The 18482-nt window shown below is 39.0% G+C and overlaps 1 protein-coding gene across 1 annotated transcript in view; it reads left to right on the forward strand.

Moving 5' to 3' along the window:
- The window catches only part of BRAF (B-Raf proto-oncogene, serine/threonine kinase), an 80905-nt gene that overhangs the window by 5335 nt on the left and 57088 nt on the right, over positions 1-18482 (forward strand). The window contains exon 2 of the mRNA XM_079304773.1: positions 10287-10388. Within this exon, the coding sequence (XP_079160899.1) occupies positions 10287-10388 (102 nt within the window). The remainder of the gene's footprint in view (positions 1-10286; positions 10389-18482) is intronic.

The following is an 18482-nucleotide window of genomic DNA, read 5'->3' on the forward strand; positions in this document are numbered from 1 at the left end:
GTCTTTTAGCATAAACTGATAATTCCAAAGTTTTCTTAAGGCTGCAATATTCCATTTGGTAACAAATCTGTAGTTCAGTTTAATTGATTGTTGGATCTGTCAAAAATTTGAATGCATGAAATATCTGGAGGGAATTTGATTTAGAAAGAAATTTAATTTTATTTGTACAAAGGAAACAAAAGAAGGTTTTGATGTTTGTGGAATTGCTAATTCTCTTCCAGTCCAGCCTTCCAAGGAAGGTGTTTCGGGTTTAATGGAGAGGTGTTTTTTTCAAGCACAGTTTTAGCCAAGTGTAAATTTTATTTTCAGTTTGAACCAGTGGTTTCTGAAAGGTGATGAAATGCACAATGTATCAGAAATGCCCTGTCATAATTGTAGTTTGAGCCAAGTCAATCCAATGGTGCTCTGACACCCAGAGCTGGAGGTTTTGCCCTTTGCTGTGCCTGTGTCACTCCTCTCAGCCAGATCTACTCCCTTGTGCCCACTTGGTAGGTCCTGTCCTGAACTGACTCCACTCACTGGTGCTAAAGAAAATCAGCATTGCTTTTGCTGGATTTGTTTTCTGCAATCCTTAGCTGAGTGGAATCTCCTCAACATGAGGAGCACCCAGTGATTTCCAAGGTGCTCGTGAAGTCAGACACTAAAGGAATGTTTTTAGGGGGAGTAATGGCGGTGTGGTGTGTGTGTCCCCCCTTTTCTATTTGGTTATTATAAATAATCTTTGTCCCATAAAACTCCATTAGAGCCTTATTTTTCATATTTGAGTGACAAGTTGTGCCCAGATGAGACTTCCTTAGCTGAAATTGCCAGGTTTGGGTGCTGACATCTTTGACTTTATGGTCCTGAGCTTCCCCAGCCAGGCTGTAACAATGTTCTTGCTCTCTCTGGAGCCCTTCCGAGCCTGCCTTTTACAGAAATGGGATTGCATGCCACAGCTGTGCCAGGGATGTGAAGGTGTCTGAGCTTCTTGTGTGCATTTCCAACAGCCTGGCCACGGGAGAGTTCTGGGTGCAGTCATTTCGTTTTGTGAGGTGTGAGATGCTTTTCATCATTTTCAGCCGTTCACACATCTGTGTGTGAACACAGCTACTTTTTCACAGCTAGTGCAGGATACAGAAGTCAGCATGCAATATACGTGTTCCTTTGCTTCAGCTTTTTTATTCCAGTTGCTCTTGAGCTTTTGGGGAGTACAGTGGAATCCTAATCCTCCCTCCTGTGTACAGCTTCTTTCCAAAATTTTGAAATATGTATTCATTCAACTGATTCTCCCTCCTGTGGCCAGTGCTTAAGCCACTTGTTGCAAGTGTTTGGTTTGTTGCACCTTTTTAGCATTTGAGAGGAGCAGCAACAGTGTCTGTCTTTATTCTGTTACAGACAGATTTGCAACTCTTCTCTTTGACTAATGTTGCTGCCAGTTCAGGCAGAAGTTTTGAGATAGTAGTGCTGCCAGTTATAATCCCACTGTGATGCTCCCTAAACAACATGAACATTCAGTATCAGAAAACAGAACCTCTCTTCAAGATGGAGCTTGTTGTGCAGTTCCAGATATAGTGCCCAGTATCAAATGAATTTTCCACACTATCTGTATTAAATTCAGGAAATCATATGAATGTGTTTGAGCACTGAAAGGCACTTTTATTTTTCTAAGGTTCTGATGGAATGAAATATTTTTGTGGGTTCTCCCAGTATACCTGCACAAAGCTTAGCGTGAAGGAGCAATTCAATTTCTACATGAAACATACCAATTTTGTTTAGTATCTTTCTTCTGGGAGACAAGCAGAAAAGGCTATTAATGAACAATTGAACTTAGTTTAAAAATGTGTTGCATAACTAAGTGGTTGGGAATTGTTTTTGACACTAGAAAAGGGGATACCAGCTCTACTGTCTTGGTCTGTTACACAGTGAGGCCTCTTAAACAGTATCATTATTAGGAAACTCATTGTTAAATGTCCTGGTAAGTAATAAATACACTCCACAGTTACATTGTGTTCAAGACACGTTTTCTGACTCTTGAAGCCAGACACCCTAACTAAATTTTTTTTCCTCCCCTTTATCCCAGATAAAGGGTTTGTTTTGAGGGTAGATATTTCTGGAATCAGAATAGCGTCAGTATAGTTTTTTTCTCTCTAGTACAAGTTATTCACTAATGATGTTTGAAAAGCACTATAAAATCATCCTCAAATAAAATACATCATTATGACCAAGAAGTTGGTAGTTATCTAGATGTTTGGAACTGGGTGGTTGTATGTTGGTGTCTCAATCTTTGGTCTGGTTTTGAAAATTTATTCATTAAACTTAATAGGTCAAATATGCTCTATAATAGGTTTAAGTAATGTGGATTTAAATGTGAGTCTTCAGTATCATCTGAGGTAACTTTCAGGCAAGATTTCTTTAAGCATTCTATAATTTTGCTAGAATACAGTTTGTACTGTCTCTTTTGACATTTTTAAGCCTGTGTAAATCATTGAAAATTAATGTAACTTTTTCCAGCTTCTAGCTTAAGTAGTTAGTGTATTTTTTTTTAAACTCTCCTAGTTCTACAATGGGTGGCAAGAGGCCAAATCTGCCTTTTAAACTGTTTCATTTTCTGAGGTGGTACTGGGATTGCTGAGTAGAACATAGAATGATGTTTAGGAGAATGTGGTTTCTGTAGCAGTTCCTATTTGACTGTTTCCTTTGATTAGGAGCACATAACTTGTGTTTTAAAAAGAAAAAAGCAAGTACATTTCAGCTTTTGAGATCTGTTTGTGATAAAAATAGAACACCTTAGTTTCTTTATTGGATCACAGATATTTCTAAACAAGCAGAGTATATTTGTACTTTACCAACAAATCCAGCTGTCTTGTACATTTTCTAATCAGTTGGTGGGAGACCATGCACAGTAGTCACTATGTAGTAACAGTTTAGTGGTGGAATATTGCAAAGTTTATAACAAATTATTTTATAGATTAATAATATGAAGTTTTATATAGGTCCTGTTTATCTGTTCTGCATAGTGTAATTAATTGTGTACACTGGCAAGGAGAGAGAAGAATTAAGTTCTGTAGTTCAGCTGAAACTGAGTTTATTTATTTTGTCATTTTAATTAATGTGACCCAAGCTGTGTAAGAGCTCTACTGGATGAGCATTTGCTCCTTATAGGCAATTATTGTAATTAGCTGGCTGGCTGCTTGCTTTCCATCACAAATGTGACTTTTCAGCTGAAGGTGTGCAGAGAAATAGTCTGGTGTCTTCATGATAATCTTTCTTAAATGTCACCAATGCATGGATTTAGTGTTACTGAGATTCTGAGGTACTTACCTGGCTAAAACAAATTGCCTTCTTAAATTAGTTAGAAAATCTAGATAGTTTATTTCCTCTTTTTTTTTTTTTTTAATTTTATTTTTTTTAAACCTGTTACAGTCTAGGGAGAAGTTGTTGAATTCATGAATGTAAATTCAGTGAATTGTTCCCAAACTCAGTCTGTGCGTGATCCTCGTGACTGCTGAGTTAGTATCAAAGTGAATAAGAGGGACTAGTAGTACTGCAACACAAAAGCCATGAAATATATGGAATTAAAGATTTAGCTGTGCAACTGGTTAATGATTTAAATGAGGGATACAGGCAGCTCTTATTTTTCCACACACTGCTGTTCTACTGTGGTAGAGAACATTTGTTAACTTTCCTTTTTATAGTGCTTGGAGGCAAATTCTACTTAGCAGCAAGCAGCAAAGATGGCAGGTGATGGGAAAAGTGGGAGAATGAAAGAGAATTGAAACCTAAATGGGAAGGCTGCTGCTTTATGGCAGCCTGAATCCATCTAACTGAGCTATAGAGAGGAGAGGTGGCTTTTTCACCAGCTGAGATGATCACCGTGTCCTTTGCCAAGCTGTTTTAAGAACAGGAGACTGGCAGAAGGCTAACCTTGACCAAGAGAGGAATTTTTCACTTGTTTAGCATGCTGAAAGGGTTCAGCCAAAGGTTTGTGTTATGGTAGAAGAATAAGGAAGAGAGCAGAGGTAAATAGCCAAGGACAATATGATAATTGCACCCAGGATCTTGTCTGGTGTGAGCTGCAAAGCAGTCAGTGCCTAAGGCTCTTGGTGGCTTCATTCTGACAGAGAAACTGCTTGGTTGTGTTACAAGGATAGACCTCACTGAGCTTTATCCTTTACAATTTTTGAATTTATTTTAAAATGTATTTTTAAATGCTTGCAAGATGTAAAGAGCATTTGAAGTCTGAATTCCTTTGTTGAAGAGGAGGCAACTTGAGGGGCAAAGGCCTGTCAGACTGAAAGGCTGTTTATTTGGCTTTAATGGTAAAGAGCAGAATGATCAATTGAGTTTGTGTTTAGAATTAATGAAAGTAAATGACATAGATTACTCTCAGTTGCAACTGATCATTTGCAAAGAAAGAAGAGGTAGTTTCTACTGTGAACTCTTTGAAGATGGCACTTTCATACTTGAGTGTTAACTTAGATGTTTCCTAGTTTTTTGGAGAGGGGTGGAAGTTGTTGAGTATTTGGTGATGTGGTTTTGTTCAACAGGAGCAGTGTCAGATGTAACTAGCATTGCAGGTTCCAGCTGCAAGTTAGTATTTGCTTCATAAAGATTGTTACCTGTAAAACAGAAAATAGATTTTGATCTTGAAGCCTTTTTAATATTTAATTAACTGCTGTGCTTACAGCAGATGCTCACTGATCACATTACAGTATTAATTGACCTGGTTATGATCCTGGTTGTCAGACAGGATGGTACTGAAAATGTTGTACCTCTTCTTGAGGATTTTCCTTCCTAAGTGTAGTCTTGTGCATCTTCCCTTAGGCTATTTGTCCTGAGTCTAGAAAGGTACATTCATATGCTTTTGTGGAAAAAGAGATAACAGATCCTTTTTCTCTTGGTTACAGGTACTTCTGTAGATCTTGTTGTCTGTAACTCATTTACTGGTCTGTGGCTGTAAATTTTACTGACTCATTTTGAACTACCTGCATACAGGCTTTGACAGTGTTCCATTGGTGGCCATCTCAGGCATTTTAAAGGACCTATAAATAAAAATGATTCATTGAGATTAATGAAAAGTTGGAAAATATGAGCTAGGAAAGGCAAGCTTGATGTTGACCTTCATGTCACTTGTGTAAACTCTCATGTGAAAACCATTGCAAGCTGGTTTTCAATCTGGTGAGGTTTTTCAGCTGTTGGTGTTTGTCACACTTGTTTAATAAAAACCTTAATTGCACTGTTGAAAATGTGATAAGCATGAAGAGCCAGGAGAGTAGGAAAAGTGGGAGAATTAACACAGTGGATGCACAACTTGTGAGAAGCTTCCACAGAGAAATGGAGAGGAGCTATAGCCTGAAGTATTGGAAGAATGAAAGGACTCCCCATCCCACGTGTGCTTGTTCCTGCAGAAAATGAGAAACAAACTTAGTAAGAGCTAAGAAGAGGACTGGGACTGAGATGAGTGAGGTGGGAAAGAGCCTGAAGGAGGTACCAAAGTGCAAGAAAGAGACAATAGTGATTGCCAGCATAGAAACTCAAATGTACGTATTCTGCATCTTGGCATGCAAATGGCTTGGTGGGCTTCTCTGGTATTAACCCCATTCCTGTGTTCTCTTGCCTATCTTTCACCCAAGCATCTCACTTTTAGGTTAGTTAGTATGTTAGTCCATCTAAGGACAGTCTCATACATGGCAGCATTAGGTGTTTTCTGACAAAGTGGATCCTTGCTCAGGGGACCAAACAATCGAATTGGTCGTGTAAGAGAGAAGCCCTAAAGGACTGATTTGAATAGTATTAGATAGGTATTGATGATTTTGTCCTCTTTATGAAGCAGTTTTCCAAATGAAATGCTTAATTTTTTCATTGGTTTATTCTTTAATTACATTGTTAATTCTATTAGAGTATTCTCTGTCATCACTAAGTGTGATAATCCAAATGCAGGATATACTGTTCCTGGACAAATAATACAGTTTTTCTTTTCTTACAGAATAGATTTGAACTTTCAGTATCTTCTACCAAGTATGAATCATAGAGCTTAGAGTTGGGATGCACTGCAAGATTTGACTAGTGGTGCCAGGTGCAGAAAGTAAGAAAGATATGTTTGCTTTGTGATGTCTCAGGCACTGCACATTTTGACAAGCAGCAAGGGATGCAAAAATAACTTTGTGTCTTAACCTTGCGTGTACCTGAGATTATTGTCTAAAGGCTTCTTGAGGTTTCTCAGGCTTGGTGCTCTGATCAGTTCCCTGGGAGCCACTGGAACAGACTCCTGGGGATGATCCTATGCAGGGCTGGGAGTTGGACTCGATGGTCCTTGTGGGTACCTTCCAACTCAGCACATTCCATGGTCTCTGCAGCCACAGCCTTCCTCAACAGAATGGATTCAAGCTCCTACTGTGTCTGCCTTGCCTCTGGCTTGAAATAGGTCATCGTCTTTATTGCATTGTAAGGGAGTGCTTATTTGCAAAATTAATGCACAATTATCCACAATAGGCAGATTCAAGTTGATATATTCCAGTATATCTGGAATATTTCCAGTTGTCTGGCTGCCTGTGTCTGTGTTAGCCTGCGTCAGCTTCCTTGTGTCAGCAGCACTAAAAGGAGAATCAAATCTAATCTCTTGTGATAGAGAATAACCTTAACCTAATGCTACAAGATAGGCCAGAAACATTCATTTGATGCTTTTTTTGGAAAAATGATGTGGTTATCCAAGCTGTAAAGGATTCATTACATTTTCGTGGAACTCCAGTTTAAACAGTTTCTCAAATCCCAATTCTGTTTCCTGTGGAATAGGACCAGACTTGCATGTGGGCAGTACTGGATGCACTGCAGGTTTACTTTAAAATGCATTAAGATTTCCAGAAACTGTCTCTGAGACTGGCATCAGTTTTTGTATTTTTGTAAGATACTAGACAATTGTGGTTTTATGGTTTCCTACAGGTGTGTGTTTCATAAATATAGTAGAGTGCTCATAAGAATAAGGAAAAATAGATCTGTTCTTTCTTAATAACTTTGAGACAGTTTTCTTTTACATCTAAAAAGGTGTGAATGAAGAGTGGATAAAGGGATTACTTTAATTGTTAAAAACTTGGGTTTATTTTGTGGTGTAGGAACAAGCTCTGCCACTCAGAAGGAAATTGTGAAGCTTGGAAATTTGTTATGGCATATGTGTTCTTCTGCTAGAATATGTGTTCTTGGGCTAGAATATGCTAGTCAATACTAGATTTGTCAAAGTTCTCATCTTGTCAGAAGACTTGATGAATATGGCACACAAAATAGCTTTTCCATTTCTATGAGCAACCAGTAATTATTTATTGCTATGGCTGACTTGGATAAATTTCCTTCTGCCTTCAGTGTACTTTTAACTGTATGAGGAGCCTTTCAAAGATTATAGAAATCCATATTAAGTTTGCCTGTAAGGTTCATTTGTGGAAAGGCTCTGGGTTTACTGCACAGATATATGTATATGTATTAGGTAATTCAGGGCAAGGTTTTCGATTCCTCTGAGAAATTTTGTCTTCCATTAGACTGTAATTTCAGCTTCCTCAGGTGAAGTTATTTGTATTGTAGGCCAGCAGCTGGCAGCAAGTTTAAATTTTGTTTCATTAAGCATAGAATGGTTAGGATTGGAAGGAACCTTAAAGATCATTTTACTTCAACTGCCTTGTCATGGACAGGGAACCTTCCCTAGACCAGATTGCTCAAAGCCCTGTCCAGCCTGGCTTCAAATATTGTCAGGGATGGGGCACCCACAGTTTTGCTAGGCAGCCTAAATTAGTCAGGTTCCACTTGTCATGATATTACCTTTGTTGAAGGCTATTTGATTCTCTTGCCAACATTTCCAAAATAACGTGCTTCCATTGCTCATATTGCTGATGGTGTTATATTTGTTATTTGGTACCTGTATTGTCAGAGAAGAGAGAAGCAAGGTTCTCATTATGGGCACAAAATAGAAAATAACATGAGCAGGGAAGTTACTCATTGTTGATACCAAAAAAAAGTATTTGGAAACTCATGTGGCAGGGGTTCATTCTTGTTGGCACTGGTGAGCCTCAGCTGAAGTGCTGTGTCCAGTTCAGGGTTCCCCAGTACAAGATAAACATGGCTCAGCTGGAGGGGAGAGCTGTGCTGGCTGGACTCTCCAGTGAAGAGCTGCAGATGTGAAGGGCAAGTGGAAAATGGAGCCAGGCTGTCTTCAGCAGTGCCAGGTGACAGGACCAGAGGCAGTGGACACAAAATGAAACACAGCAAGTTCCTTCTGAACATCAGGAAACATTTTTACCCTTTTGAGAGTGTCTGAGCCCTGGCACAGCCTTAGGGAGGCTGTGGACTCTCCATCCTTGGAGATACTCAAAATCCATCTGGATATGATCCTGGGCATCCTGCTTGAGAAGGGGTTTGGACCAGATGACCTCAAGAGTTCCCTTTTAACCTCAAATCCTTCTGCAATTCTGTGTTGCTTTGTTGGTGAAGAATCTTCCCTCTTTACCTTCCTCATTGCCAGGCAGTTAAATGTAGCAAATTCCTCATTCAGATGAGAAAAACCTTTGCTGCATAAAATTTCCAGAATAACCAAATAATAGACATTTCTTTAAGTACTAATAAACCTACTTCTGAAGGTAATCCTGAAATAATTCCTAATTGCCTGCCAGGAATTACCAGTACATGCAGCCCAGGTTAACAGCATGTTACCAATTATATGGTGAGCCAGCATCCTAAGCCTTGTATTGAGCAGGTTAATTGATAAGATGTTGCTTCATGCTTGTTCTTTTCACCAAGGATACAACTAGTCCTTGTCATGTTGGGAAAAACTAACCAAATACAGAAAACCTTCTCTAGATTCACTGGTAAATGATTGCAAGTTGACTCCCACCATTGCCTCAAGGGAATTTACATACAGAATACTTGAGTAGCACATTTTTTGGTATCCCCCCACTCTCACTCTTTGTAGTTTGGTTTGCTTGTTCCTTGCAAACTATTTTTGTTCAGCTGCAGCTTCTTGATAAAGTCTTTGTTCTGGTATCTGTTCAAAAAATCGGGCTATCAATTTTTTTAGCAAATCAATGATTAGTTTACTTCAGGAAATTGCTGGCAGATAACTGATATCTAGAAATAGACTGGATGAATAAGGTGATGTGCAAAGTGCAAGTTTGGGTTTTTAGAGTTTGTTTGTTTGTGAACTTCCCAATTTATGTATTGAAACTTGTTTTGATCCATCTTGGATTGCATCTTATTGTTGATGCCTACTGTAGAATGTGCAATTATTTGCATGGGTTTTTTTTCAGAGGTAGGTTGTCACAATTTGTATGTTGAGACCTGATCTTGAGACTGTGTATTATATATTAAAAACCATGGAGTAGAAAAAAGATAAACTGGTAAAAGTATCAGGAATCTTTAAACTGTCTTTAGAAGAAGCACTCTGGGGATGCTTTTTAGAGCATCCTGGCTCTAAAAACTTGATAGAATTTTTTTTTTTTTCTGATAAGTAAAAAGGCTGAATAACAGTATGTATGAAGGAGCAAGTCTCTTCTTTTCCTCCCTCATCTGCTGCTGTAGATTTCTGATTTTGCTTGGTCTTGCTTCTTACATCAACATAGCTTTAGCATTATTGCTTTAAAGGTTTGCTTTTGTGCTTTGCTGCCTTTTTTAGGTAAAAATTCAGATTCATAATACTGTTCATCTACAGTAGTATCCAAGTCCTAAAATGACCTTTGTCCAGTTGTGAAGAATGAGTAGCAACATGAGTGGTTTCACAGCTACAGTGCTGTAGGTCATCTCTGTGCACAGGAGGTAAATGGTTTTTTTTAGGTCATGTCCAAGGTCTGTAGCTTGCAGGGTAGACTGAATATAGAAGTTGAGACATAGAAAGGGCTCTTTAAAATCAAGACATCCTATTGCCATGTAAATAGAACTCTAGGTCTGGGTTTCTGAGTATTTGTAACATACATTGCTAAGGTTTAATAGAAAAACTCCTCCACTAAATTTTCTAGTTCTGTAGAAGTTGGTTTGCAAAGTCTTGCAAGGAAAATACAAAGTATGATTGATGAAGAAGAAAAGTGAACCTTTCTTAGAAGTTGTTTATTCAATGGGTCCTGAATTTTAGGACTAAATATAAGTTTCTTCTATTTATTTCAGAAGCAGACTATTACTGATAGTAGATGAACAGAATAGCCTTTTGCACTCACTTATTGATAATTACATTTTTTATTATGGACTTCTCTTACTAAATATTGGGAGATACTTTTTTTGTTCTAGCACAGATTTGCTAAGCGTTCTTTGACTAAAAAAAATTTAATTTTCTCTTCTAGGTGTGGAACATCAAACAGATGATTAAATTGACACAAGAACATATAGAAGCACTGCTAGACAAATTTGGAGGAGAGCATAACCCACCATCAATATATTTAGAGGTAAGTTTGCATTCAAACAAATGTGGTTAGATTAATGTTGTGTTATCTAACCTTATGTGGAGCATCTGAGGTTAAAATTGAGAATACCTGTAGTAAAAATGAATATTCTCCTTGTGCATTGCAAGCTGAATTTTCTTCTAAGAGATAAAAAGGAACTGCATGGGGTTTCTGGGATTCAGTAGGGGAAGATCAGTGGCATGGTGTAATAATAGTATTGGTGCAATAGACATGTCAAGCCTCTGTGCTGGGGCCAGGGCAGAGAAGATTGTGTTTATAGTGGAAAAGTCATGCTCAGTTAAAAGCCAATATATACACATGAAAACATTTTCTAAGACTAACTTTGCCTTTAAAGCAGCTGAGTTCCTTTTTTTGTCTTTGGAAAATAGACATGTATAATAAAAAAAATTGCATTAGTAGAAGAGGACTTCTTACAGAAATAGATAAAATTATGGGGTGGAGTACAATTTTTAATTTTTAAGAGTTGTGCTGACATAGGACCATTAAGGGCTTAAAGAGCTGCATGTCAAAGTTACCTATGTTAGGAAATGAACAGGTGTCATGTGCTTCAAACCTGCCCTTTTTGTGCTTTTCTCAAGTATTGAAATAACTGGAGGTCAACTAGATTTCTTTTGTAGTCCTTTTATTTGTAATTGCTGCCTAAAGGTACTGGGTAATTAAAAAGAAAGATCTCATTATTTCAGGTACTTCTAAGCTTTTATCTTAATCTGTCAGAGCAGGGCACTAGGTTGATTATACAAACGTTGACATTATGTCCTTAACAGTTAAGGTCAAATGAGGCCCTTGGCAGTTGCATTACTTATTGCTAATGTGAAATGGGGCTATTGAATCTGTGCTATCACTGTTTTACCCACTCTGCTATGTTGAAGCACACCTCTGTTTTCACAAGGACTGGTTCATTCCATATGTATGGATTTATTATTGCCACATGCAACTGGGTTTTGTTAGATTGTGTATCAAACCACAATAATAATGAACATAGTCTATATTAAGTTTGGATTTAAGGTAGGGAAGTTGTTATTTCATCACAACTATTTGTCACTTGCTTTTACTAAAACCAAGATCCATTACTGGAAGCAGTATTTGTACTGTAGGAGCAAACATTGATAGGGAAAAGAGCATTTGCAGTGATAAATAGGTACTGGGAAATGATTATGACAGCATGGAGAGTAAGTCTGAAATAGCTGGTGACCACAAACCATGAAGCTGAAAGCAGATTTACAAGTTCAGTGGATCCCTGTGCTGCTGAGATGAAGCTCCAGCTGTGGCTCATCATTATGGTGGGGCAGCCCTGTGAGGCAGAGCAGGGTGTTCCTCTGCTGGAATGAGTGCCAGTGGATGATCAGCACTTGGGACAAGTACTGCTGCTACAGACTAGGGAGCCACAGGCCTTTGGGATGAAGGGGAAAGGGGCTGACATTGTGCTTTTGCAGTTGTTATCCCATGAGACAGTCCTGTGGAAAGAGCCCACTGTGGCTGAAATGAAAAGCTTGTTCTTCCCAGCTCTTTGCTTTGTGGTTCATCTGCTTCCTTTGTTCAGGTACTTGCAGTACTGGCAGTGACTAAGCCACTACCAGTCACGAACCTGTAAGGAAAACATCTTGGTTTTGTTGGATTACTTGACCATCCAGGCAGTAGTTTAAACCTGCTCATGAAGTCAGTGAGCCCCAAACCTGTGGTTAAGATCAGGGAAGGGAGTTTGCAGCTGTGAGCTGAGAACCATAAGATGGTGTGAGAGAGGAGAGGAACTTTTTATTTGGATGGTCACTAACAAAGATTAGATCACCCTCAGATGCATTTATCAAGGTGAACAGGATTAAATGCTGCAGACCTGTAATTTGTTTAGTGTGTAGTCTTCCTGTGGTAGAAGTAAAGTGTGAAAGGAAAAAAGAAAAATAAATCTGTTACTGTGTGCCAGATACAGTTAGAAGCAAGATTATTCTGCATCTTTGCCTGTTCATTTCAATCCAGCAGCAGTTTCATAGTGTGTCCTTTCTGTGCCTTTCCCACCTTTTGGCTTGGTCAAGACAGGGCTTGCTTTCTGTTCTCAGCATTTACTTGGCTGCAGGTTATCTGAATCTAACCTGTCACTGCTAGAGCTCATGTTTTGACTTCCTGTAGTCCATCACTTGTCAGAAAAAGAGCCAGAAAAACTCTGGTTGCAGCACAGAAGGACAAAGCTTTATGTAAAAAGTTTTGAATGTAGTGTGATAAAGTATGAAAGAACATGTTTGCCTGTAGCAAATGCAAAACTAAGGAAGCGCAATAGTTTTGAAACAAATTTTTAAAATGTCTGTCTGATGTGTGTTAGAAATAGCAAACTTCCCATGTACAGAGTCAATGTGTGATGTTGGGTCTGGGGCTCAAGTTCTGCACTTGGGAGTCATCACTGACTTGTGTGGAGGGCTCCTCTTTCCCCTTAACCTCTTACCTGTGGTCTGTGTCTAGGTCTTGATGTGGTCTGTATACTCTCACCAAAATGCTCAGATGGGAAGGTAATAGAACTTATCCATCACCTTCTGATCTTTCTATTTTTATTGCTTTGCCAAAAACTCATTTCTGGCTGTAGTGTAGTCCTGCTTTTACCCAGAATCTGTATGGCTGATCTCTCTTTTAGTTTAAAACCATCAGCCCTTGTCCTGTAACAGCAGGCCCTGCTAAGAGGTCTGTCCCCATCTTTCTGATAGATCACTTGAAATATCAAAAGGTCCTTCAGTTATTACAGGCTGAGCAATGCCAACTCTCAGCCTGTCTTCATAGGAGAGGTGCTCCAGCTGTCTGATGGTCTTTGTCACCTTCCTTTGTACCCTCTTCAACATGTCAATGTCCTTATGTTGGGAGCCCAGAGCTGGGTGCAGCACTCCAGTGGAGTCTCACAAGAGGGGCACAATCACCTCTCCTGACCTGCTGGCCATGCTGCTTTTGATGCAGCCCAAGAAAGGCTTGACTTGCTGGGCTGTGAGTGCCAGCTCATGTCCAACTTTCCATTCACCAGTACCTATTCTGTGAGGTTGCTCTCAATCCCTTCATCTCCCAGCCTGTATTGATGCTAATTTTAAAATCCTTCTGCTGCTCTGACCTCTTTGCATCTTCCATAAAATGTGAGTGGCTCTTAAGGACTCATTAAGAGAGTAGACTGTGCCTCTTGATCATCTCTTGAGGTTGCTATCAGCAAGCACGTTGTCTCCTTTTAGCAAAAGCTGAAATTAGCCAAAACTAGATGCTAGATGAGCATCTGCAAATGAACACTTTTGCTTTCACCTGTATTGCTTTTCACTAGATGTAATTGTAATGCTTGCTGCAAAGCCATGGCAGTTTTTATTCCTCTGATGAGTTTGACAGCTATCCATCCATCTTTCATGTGTAGAGTTTCAGTATCATAGGTTTTATTTGGTTCTTTTGTATTCCTGCCTGGCTTTATGTCTTTGACTGCACTTCTCACTACCTGCTCATGTACACAGAACTTGCAGCACCCTGTACACCAGCTCCTGGCCTGTGTTGGAGCTGCCTCTGAAAACCTGTCAAATTGTGGTTGAACCTGCTGGCAGCATTGCATTTCAGTTAAAAGTGAAAGGAAGGGTGGGGGGAGCAGAAGCATGTGAGAAAGAAAATAATTCTGAAAATGGAACGTTCAAAGGTTATAGTAAAATTATTTGTTCCTTCAATATAAAACATACATCTTATTTAAAAATAAAAAGGAATTTATGCCTTAGTTACAGTTGCTCAAGAAATAGAAGCTTTTGTTTCTGTGTTCATCTGAGAGTGAAGACAAAATTTTCACACCCCTCAGTTTTATTTTTTTTCCCAAATTCAGGAGAGGGTGTCAATGCATTTTACGTCAAAAGAACTTTAAAGCTGACAGCTGTTGTTGCAGCCATCATTTCAGGTTTCATCAACTGACTACAAAAGAGGAGTGCTTTTCTTGAAATACTGAAAGTGATTGACTTGTGCTTTGTTGAGTTCAGCATATCTTTAATTATTCCTGCAAGAGGGGATGCTCAGATTTAGGGGTATCTCCCTGCCTTGATCCATCACTCCTCAGTGATGGCCTTGTAAAGTGAGTGTGCAGCAGAGTGTGCAAGCCTGGGTGGAAAATGTGGTGTGAATCTGAAGGGCAGCAAGTTACTTGCCTTGATCCTCCCTGGGCAGGAAAATTAGGGTTCAAGAGGAGACCAATGCTGCAGAGAGACTTCTGAGTATGTGGCTAAGGTACAGGGGGAGCAAACAAAATGTACAGAAGAAAGAAAAGAACATTTGTTATTAACCACACAATTTTCTTGTAATCACTGTAATTAGTAATAGCTTTGGGAATCTCATCAATGTTCTCTAATATGATGGTAAGAAAAACATTTCTGTTGGTTCTGTCTGGAAGAAAGAATAAATCTAGTAAGCAATGACTGTATTAAAATCCAAAAATGGCATAATTTCCTTCCTATCTTATCTTGGCTTTTAAGTTTTCCCATTTGCTGTGTGTGACCTCAGCTCAGACAGACCCCTGGAAATCACTGTCAAACCACAGACTGGTCTGGGCTGGAAGTGACCTGAAAGATCAAGTTCTAACCCCCCCATTATGGGCTGGGAACCTTTCAGTAGAGCAACTTGCTCAGTGCCCCATCCAGCCTGGCCTACAACAGGGATGGAGTGTCCTCAGTTTCTCTGAGCAGCCTGTTCCATGCATCACCACCCTCACAATTTCTTCCCAATATCAAATCTAAATGTGCCTTCTTTTAATCTAAAGCCATTCCTCCTTGTCCTGTCACTACATGCCAGTGTTAAAACTCCCCCCCTCCAGCTTTCCTAAAGGGCCCCTTTAAATGCTGTGAGGTCTCCCTGGAGCTTTCTCCAAGCTGAAGAATCCCAGCTCTCTCACCCTGTCTTCATAGGAGAGGTGCTCCAAATATTTGAAATAACTGCTTGACTCAGTAGATACAGAGATATTTTTAATTGTGTTTTTATTTTCTCCTGGAAAAGAGGCTGCAGGAGCTTCTCAGTAGGTTTTACCACACTTTTTGGAACCACTCTGTATCTCAGTAGATGAAAACATCAATGATTTTTGTCTTCCCACATAATTTCTTACTGCGTTATATCAGTCCTTGAAGTGATGTTTCCCAAAATACATAGTTTGTGACTCACCATGGAAAAACCCTTTTCCTAAGGGTTTGTCTAAGCATTGTAAATATTGGAAATATTTACTGCAAAGAAGGCTGCTGTTATGATACTGGGAAAACCTGGGATTCACTTAGCAAAAATGGTTAAAATATGCAGTTGGGTATTCTTTAGGACATGCATCGAAATTAATATTTCTTTTGTCTCTACCAACAAAATACTGCTGAGCAGGATAAGCTGAGTTAGGGAAAGGAGAATAAAGGCCTGTATGTTGGTAACAAATGCTGTGTACAAACTGGAATGGGTTGCACAGACCCAGGCTGGCCAAAGGCACCTCAAATTTAGAAGGGAGGGATCGTGCTTAAATGACTTAATCAGATTTGTTAGCCTTTGTGGGATCTTAATGACTGTTCAGGGAGGTGTTTCCTACTTAAACTTCCCAACTCTTGTGTGTCCTTTTTGCTCCATAGTCATGTGTACAATGTTACCTACCAGCACTTATCTGTGAGCACTGAAACAGTGTTGGCCCATTCGGGTGTGAATTGCTTCTGGACCTGTTGGTTACTTCATTAAGCAGTCCAAGACTAAGCTGCCAGGTCTTTTGGGGTTTGTCTAGTTTGGTTTTTTAAATTTGAACTCCACGTAAAATGAAACAGTATGCAAATGTATAAAATTACAGTGATATCAAAATAAGTTTTAGAACTTGGTCAGCTTTCTAATACTGTCTGGAAAGAATCATTCTCTTTCTTACTCCTACTCTTGGAAGCAATTTAAAATGAGAATTGTGGAGGTAGAGGTATGTTTGCCCCCAGCTACTGTGATTTTTTTTTTTTTTCCCCTAGCTTTCTCTTTGCCTGGACGTGTTTTATTCAGAGGCATTGCTGTTCTCAGTTTTGAGAGTTTGGCTGTTGAACGTCAGGAGAGTATTTAATTATTCTTGTATATCTGAAAAATCCATGCAGGAGGTCAAATTAGTTAATTAAAGAAGATTACCTCTTTGCTGATCTGAAGTATGCTTATTGCAACGGCATGCAGATCCAGTCTAAAATAGATCTTGGTGATGAATCTCAGATTGTTCCAGACTGTGGGATTCCAGGAAAACGCTGAGGCTGCATATAGACACTGGGAAACCTGGTGGCCCTCTGGGGAATTTCAGATTGGTTTTTACCAGGCTCCTAGCAGATGCTGTTCAAATATGTTGGACCAAAACTGGCGTGTCTAAAGTTAGACTAAGTACAGATTTAGGAGTCTTACTAAATGAAGAAATCGTGACGTGTGTTACTGTCTATCTTCAGCTCCCATTTAACTTAGTGGGATTTGCATTTGATCAACAGCCTAAAAGGTCAGACATCTTTTAAATAGAAACACAATCTCAGTTTTAAAGACCAGGAACATGTAGTTTAGGCTTTTGAGTCTTGCAATGTGTGGATATTATCTAAAGTTGGTTGAGGAAGAGAGAGCATGGCAATAACAGTTGTCTGCTTGAGTTTGGACTGGTGTTCTAGCCAGATGTTAGGGGGCAGAAAGAATTCATATTTTGCTACTTGGGCGTTTCACTACCTTGTGGCTTTTTATTTTCTTAGATGATATCACTAAAATGTATAGCCTGGTCATGGCCCAAGAAAACAAATTTAATGTAAATGATATATATGAAAAGAGTACACATCTTTTTGACAAAATCCTTTGTCCTCATCAGCAGAACTCTTCTGGCACATCTGCATAACATCTCTCAAATTCTGTTGACTTCTGAGGTCAGTTTTTATTTTGTCAGTAGGTTGCCACATTTAAGAACTAACTTTAAGGCTGCTGCTGAGTGTATACAACAGTTAAAACTGCAGAATATATACAGCAGAACAAGAGAGCAGTTGTATTTTGGTGTGTGTGCACGTTGTATATAAACATGACATCTTGTAAAGCTTTAGTTGGACCTTGCAGCTTATCAGGCCCTGATCCATTTTACTTAGCTCAAGTCTCAGGGGTGTCCTCAAATGCATGGAACTATTGTATGATGTGCAAATATACTGATATGCAATAGAATTAAAATTCACTTTTTGTTCTAGTTTTGGTAGCCATAGGATTAGTGTAGATTGACAAATTTTGTGTAGAACATTACTCCTTAATGGGAGTATGTAAACTGACAGGATTGCAGTCTAGATTTCCTAAACTCATCTTTCTGAAATGCCTTTAGAATCCTTGATTTAATGATTTGTTTGAATATTCTTCTTAATATTCATCATGTTAATTATCCTGTACAGACTTAATTTTATTCTTTTTAGTTTGTTTTTGAAAAGCACTGTCAGAAATCAATCTCATAGTTGACCCAGAAGGCCTTGACTGTGTTGAAGGTTTGTAGCTATTGATGCCTGCTAAGGTGGCTGTGCTACTGCAGGTCAGTTCAGCAGACAGGCCAAACCTGCAACATGATCTTTCTTTTTAGCTAGAAAGACTTGCCATAGATCAGCTTTGCTGATGTAGCAATCTTTGACTTGAACTCCATAGAATAATTCTGTCTTGGCTTGTTGCTGTTGTCTTTGTAAGGTCTATTGGTGCTAAGCATCAGATGAAACTTTGTTTCCCCCAAGAACTTAACCATTGTGAAATTAAATTTTATTGGAGATACAGTTTCTGCTGTATGTACTGTAGCTCCTTTTGTATAAGAAGAATTTTTTTAAAAGAGAAAAGTGTATTTCAAGTCTAGCAATGCTTTTCTAGTTCCTTTATGTTTTACTGAGGGATCTTCTGCTGTGACACTGAATAACTGTATGGTACTTGAGAGCTTTTGTTCTGAGAAAAAATACAGAGCTTTTTGCAGGAATCAGTGGTGTAGAACCCAAAGCCAGCTGCAGCTCCAGCTTTCCATACTCTTTGTTTATTCTCTTAAGATAAATCATTTGACTTGGAGTTTGCATTAGTGACAGATTAAGCTGCCAATGTAAACATTGTAGGATGGAGTATTTTGAAAGTTGTGTG

The sequence above is a fragment of the Erithacus rubecula genome, assembly GCF_903797595.1.
Source record: "Erithacus rubecula genome assembly, chromosome: 4".
Taxonomy (NCBI): Eukaryota; Metazoa; Chordata; class Aves; order Passeriformes; family Muscicapidae; genus Erithacus; species Erithacus rubecula.